At 42.0% G+C, this 6000-nt stretch overlaps 1 protein-coding gene across 1 annotated transcript; it reads right to left on the bottom strand.

Annotated features, from left to right (window-relative positions):
- Window positions 1–324: 324 nt before the first annotated feature.
- On the bottom strand, window positions 325–3073 carry mansc4 (MANSC domain containing 4). Its single transcript, XM_008432757.3, has 3 exons — window positions 2746–3073; window positions 2529–2663; window positions 325–1276 (listed from the first exon to the last, which is right to left on the bottom strand). The coding sequence occupies exons 1-3, from the start codon at window positions 2963–2965 to the stop codon at window positions 465–467; spliced, it is 1167 nt and encodes a 388-aa protein (XP_008430979.1). The 5' UTR covers window positions 2966–3073; the 3' UTR covers window positions 325–464.
- Window positions 3074–6000: the final 2927 nt, after the last annotated feature.

Below are 6000 nucleotides of genomic sequence, written 5' to 3' on the forward strand. Positions count from 1 at the left end.
CCAAGTCATTAGCTGAGATGTAATTTGTCCTAAGTAATTGAACAAGTGTGCGCCTCTAGTTCTTAATATTTAAATCTTGAAGGTTTTGACTTCGTAGTTTTAGAATGCTGAATTTTATTGCTGCTCTAACTAAAGTTACGCAGGTGCAACAAGCCGATTTCAGCTGGTTAATAAGAGGTGCTGCCCCTTTTAGTTTGAAAAATTTCCCAAACAAGAATATTTGTCTTTCTTGTAAGCACAGGATCAAATATAGTATGCCGTTTTCAGCTAGCTGACCAGCAGTTCACAACATATTGATGCAGCGTGGTAATATGTTACTCCGTGCAGCCAAAGAAAACGTTGACATCTTGTTAAATTGTAGCGGTTTGGGAACTTCTAAGAAGTCTGGTATACTTTGATACTAGTAGAAGGCCCAGGCCTACTGCGGTTAAGCATCACCTCATTTCTTGTACCAGTTCTGTGTTTCAGGAGTTCTCTTTCACCAGCACATACTTAATCAGACGCATGGAAGCTCGCTTCCCTCTCCACGATGTGCGATAGCGGCCCACCCTCTTTCTCTGGCCCCTCCAGCTCACCACCAGCAGCACAGAGCAGCAGCAGCTCAGCAGCAGTGTGACGCAAATGGCCACAGCAACCAGTAGAGTGTGCGCAGCCACATGCCACCCAGACCCCGGCTCTTCCGCGGTGTCGTCCTCACCGACTTCCTGACCTTCATCACCGCCTGCGGTGTAGTTCCCCCCGGCGGTGACGTCTATGCTGCTGTTGCTGCGCCCTGTCTCACTCGTGAGAGTTGCGGTCGCTGAAGTGCCGCTGGTCACCTTATGAACGGTGGTGGCTGGGATGGATGTGAAGGGTGTTGCAGTTGTTGTAGATAACCCCGCAGGCGTCTCCAGGTCAACGGAGGTCGGAGATGTAATGGGGTTTGATGTGGCGATGCTCGGCTCAGCAGATGTTGCAGCGGTCGTCAGAGTTGTTGTTTGGACGGGATTGTCAGACGGCGGGGAGGTTTGTTCGGTGAAGGCTGATTTAGTTGTGGAATCGGTCGTGAGTTGACGGGTGCTCTGCTGCGCCGTGGTGTCTGCTTCAGTCGGTGGAATGGATGGCTTCACAGAGGGAGCGGCGGTGGGGGGCCGCACGGGATGAGGAGGCGGATGGATGAAGTTTCGCTTGTCTGAGGGCAGCGGATCTGAGGCGTTCACTTTGCCGTAGTGGTGGGGTAGCACGCGGACGGTGGAGGTAAAGTGTTTCCCAAACACTAACAGATCAGGATCCACACCTGGAACAGGAAGAGACGTATTTTATATCTTGCATCCCATGACCCAGAGACTCTCTCTTCATTATTTTTTAGTAATGACCTAAAACTGAATAAAAATATCTAAAATATGCCATAAGTAATCTTGTTAAGGGCTTCGGGAAGGTTGCCGTTCCCTTATGACATCAAAGTTCAATTTATTTTAAGGGCATTGTAATGGACCTGAAACTGGAAAAAAAACTGCACAGCAGCAAAACCTACCTAGATGTGTCCGTTCTCCTAAACTGATACTGACGTCACACTAAGCAAGCCGTGATGGGCTGCTTTGTGTTGGTTTATTTCATTGAAGTTGATGATTTGGAGTGTGAGCAAATGTGAATAATGTTTAAGATGAATTACAGTCATTCTCAATGAATTAGAATATAAATCCAAATGAATCTCATTTGTCAGATGAAATATATACCTTTCGCAAATAATCTTTAGGTAAGTACTAAACATAATTTTCATTACAAATAGTTTTTGACATTCTAAGTTTAAATGTCCATCCATCCATTTTCTTTACACCCTTGTCCCTCAGTGGGGTCGGGAGGGTTGCTGGTGCCCATCTCCAGCTAACGTTCCGGGCGAGAGGCGGGGTTCACCCTGGACAGGTCGCCAGTCTGTCGCAGGGCAACACAGAGACACACAGGACAAACAACCATGCACACACACACTCACACATAGGGACAATTTGGAGAGACCAATTAACCTAACAGTCATGTTTTTGGACTGTGGGAGGAAACCGGAGTACCCGGAGAAAACCCACGCATGCACAGGGAGAACATGCAAACTCCATGCAGAAAGACCCCAGGCCGGGAATCAAACCCAGAACCTTCTTGCTGCAAGGCAACAGCTCTACGAACTGCGCCACTGTGCAGCCAGTTTAAATGGCATTTTTAAATAAGCTGTTAGCAGAAAATCACCATGATTTTAAATGTGTTAAAACGTCTGTCTTTGTCTAATATAGATATCATGTGTTTTACTTGGTGATTAAGTTTCTGAAATAAACTGGATTTTGTATTATTATTTTGTATTCTAATATATGTAGCTTTTCTTTTTAGTCTCTCGGTGTGTTGTTGACTCAAGGGGAGATGAATGCAAATGCTAAAGTTAAGACCTTGATTTACTGAGACTAGAGATCCAATGTTTTATCTATTTATTTATTTATTTTTTTTACATTAAATTTAAAAAAAAGTTTTAGTTAAGAAAAACACTTCCTCCCAGTGTCTCTCCTTACCCTTTGTGATGTTGTAGAGGACGACGTTCTCCCTGTGACTCAGAATGCAACTCTCCAGAGTTGGACAGTGCAGGTGGACGCAGTTCACGTTCTCCTGTGTGGTGTCAAAGTGAAATATGGCCAGATTGCAGGAAACTGTGAGAAGACAAGAAACAGACGAACATAAGTGACGTTTACCAGCAAACCCAAAAAGGACAACTACAGAAACGCAGCTCACAGTTTCTGGTGACGCAGCAGCTGCGGCTGCATTTCAGCGCCGTCTCCTCCGGGTAGGACCTCAGCAGCTGCGCGCCTCTTCTCTGAGACTCCTCGATGTCGATGAAGATCCCCGGGAACCGACGGATCCAGCAGTTCTTGTAGTAGGAGGTCGGTGAGCACATCGACTCAGTGTGGCACACCAGACTCAAAACCGTCAGGAGACCCCGTGTGGCATTCATCGCGCATAATGTCAGTCAAACCATGTTTCAGCCCCAAGTCTGGACAAAGGACGCACATATCCAGGAGAGGCGTGGCGCAATGCAGCGGTCTGCTTTTACAGGTGGGAGTTCGTCTCCAGGTGAGTCCCGGAGAAGGAGGAGACCCAGCCCAGTCCGAACAGAGCTGCGTTCATGCTTTTTATTTTTTTCCCCCTTGTTGTTTTATTTTTGAACATTTTAAATATCTTCCTGTTTCACTGCTAATTGGTCCTTACAAAATGAAAAGTGTGTTTTTTTTTATGTTTGGGAGGACGAACCTGCATTGTCACGCCAATGCCAACAACAATATATAAACTTGAAAATAGTTCAAAAGCAACAATATTACCGCTTTTCGCGATAATTATGGGGAACAATTTATTAATTGTTATTGTGACCGGCCTGTACAGAACAACAATGAAACACAATGAACTGAATTAAGAACTGATCAACATAGAGGTTGATGCGACGACTTTCGATTACAACACAACAGCTGCAACAGTGAAACTAAAACTATGCCACTTGACGAGTTCTGGGTAGAAAATATGTGCAAACAAAAATTTTTTTTTGAATTAAGACACTGAATTTTGTCGATTAAAGTGTAATCACATATTTACGCCACCAGGTGGAGACAGTTTCCTACTTCAGAAGGTTGTGATTTCATCCCCTTTTCTGGATATTGTGAAGTAATATTAATTGATTAAATGGCTCTTCTTAGGGTAAATTAAACATATTTTTCGGTTGTCTCTTGCCTTTTTGTGTAATGAATAAGAAATTATTGCAATACCACATTTTGTCTTGTACCAAATCATTCTATCTTTATTCAGCCCCACTGAGTCCATTTTGTAGACCCACTGTTTTGTCTGAGATTATTATCCGTTCCTTCATGCAAAATAGCTCCGGCTTACGCTACTCACATTGATGATAAGTTTCTATGACTGAACAATTCAAATACATAAATATACTTTTATCTAAATACTTTTACTGTGGCTCTGTGCGTGTGTAAAGTCATTGTCCTGCTGGAAGGGAACCTTCATCTATAGTAAATTCGTCAAGTTATACAGAAAGCAAAGCAGCATGGATTATCTGCAAAAGTAATTCTCTTTCTCAAAATATTTGGTTCATCTCTGAAAAGTAAATATCTTTGTCAATGAACATGCAACAATTATTGTAAGTTGTAATTGTTGGAGATTATGTAATGTCAAGATTAAAATTTTTTGTTTGTACTGTAATTTGCTGACTGAATCATGTCATTGCAAAGGAAAAGACAAGAATGCAGAACTTAAGAAAAAAAAAGTAGAAATGAGACCATAGGACAATCCCCTTAAGGAAAATTGTGCAGTTTTGTACATTACAGTGACATCTTCCTATACCCGTCATGACATTATTGGCTTTTGGGCCACAAATTCTCATCCCCGTCACAAAAAATATCTTCTCTGGCAGTATAGTGACTAAAGAATCTGTTAGTACTTTATCCAGCCTCTGCCATCACACACACTGCATCCATAGCAGCCAGAAGGGCCATCTGTGTATGTGGCAAGCAATCATATTATTTCCATCTCCATGCTGAGAAAAATTCCAGAATGGAGTTAAAAATGAAGAGAAGTGTCAGAGGAACTTGGTCAGTGTCTTCTGAAGTAGTGTCAGTGTCTTGTGGATTGCAAACCATTACCTGATGATGTTGGAGCGATGAAAACTAGAATATGCCCTCAGCCTCACTCCTCTTCCTCTTCTCTCTGACTGCTGACCACATCCAAATCCTTGTCCTTCCATTGGCAAAAATGTAGCATTGTGTTGTGGTTGGACTATATAAACCGTATATTTGCCAGATCAAGTGATGTACTTTTGAGCTATGCCAGAAAACTGCTGGATTGTTGGTTGATCTAATGCTTTAGACATTTACTCTGAGAAACTCAGGATTCACCTGGGAGCAACTTCCCAATTAAGGACAGATTTAGAAAAACCCTTGAGGTATTATGACAAGTTGTTCAAGCATTTTGCATGTTAAGATTGACATGATTAACGTACATTGTGGAGCTTGAGAGTATTGAACAGAGGCCCCCATAATACATTTTGATCAACATGACATTAGCAATTGAAAATGTGTGAAACAGCAGAGAACTGTGCATAATCACTTGCATTGATGTTCTAAAGCATTTGCAACTTGTTCAAAGAAATGAGAATCTGCTTCTCTGATGTGGACAAAAGACACATTGATTTGATAATCGAATAAATTGAGAATTTAATTTCTTATCTGAGAACTGCACAAGACAGTATGTTCAGCCAAAGTATTTTGCATGTGGTTAAAAACATTCCAGTCTTATCAGACCAGAGCACCTTCTACTTTCTTAGGCAGTACATCTAATGTCTTTCTTATTACCACTCTTTGATGAAGGCCAGAGTTTTGAAGGACAAGCCAATTGTAACATATTCCTCCACCTGAGCAGTGGATCTCCAGCGTAACCCAAGAATTACTGTTGTCTTCCTGACTGTTGCTCTTTGCAATCCCATCGACTTAGGTGGACGGAGATGATTTGGTAGGTCTGAATATATCTTATTTCTTCCACTTTGCAATTATGTCCTACTTAGTATTAGTCTTCCTAAGAAAATCTCAGCAAAATACACTTTTGTAGTTTGTGGTTGTAACATGACAGCAAAAAATTCAAAGGGTATGGATACTTTTGCAAAGCACTGTGCATGAAGTTTTTCCCAAATGCACTCATTAAATTGTAGTTTCATCGGGAGAAATTCTGCCTTTAATTATACATGTCATTAGATTCATACCACACTTTACAAAAACCCAGCAACAGAAGGAGTTGTGTGTGAAACACGTGTTTTTCAATCTGACACAGGCCAACTTACATATGCAGACAACTTCAGCTTACAGATCCCATTTAGTTCAGGTTAGCAGTGTTACAATGTGCCTTCAGTTGGAGTCGGACTGTTGTCAATCAAGGACAAGAAGACGATACGAGACGCATTCGACAATCGACGCCAAACAAAGTGAATACAACACCGTT

The sequence above is a fragment of the Poecilia reticulata genome, chromosome 6 (assembly GCF_904066995.2).
Source record: "Poecilia reticulata chromosome 6, P_reticulata-male-v2, whole genome shotgun sequence".
Taxonomy (NCBI): domain Eukaryota; kingdom Metazoa; phylum Chordata; class Actinopteri; order Cyprinodontiformes; family Poeciliidae; genus Poecilia; species Poecilia reticulata.

Bases quoted from the DNA above. Each gene is read 5' to 3' on its own strand.
- mansc4 (XM_008432757.3), bottom strand. From the start codon at position 2,965: ATGAATGCCACACGGGGTCTCCTGACGGTTTTGAGTCTGGTGTGCCAC. The intron at 2,664-2,745 runs GTGAGCTGCGTT...GTCTTCTCACAG, and splicing joins CTGCTGCGTCACCAGAAACT to TTTCCTGCAATCTGGCCATA. The intron at 1,277-2,528 runs GTAAGGAGAGAC...TTCCTGTTCCAG, and splicing joins CCTCTACAACATCACAAAGG to GTGTGGATCCTGATCTGTTA.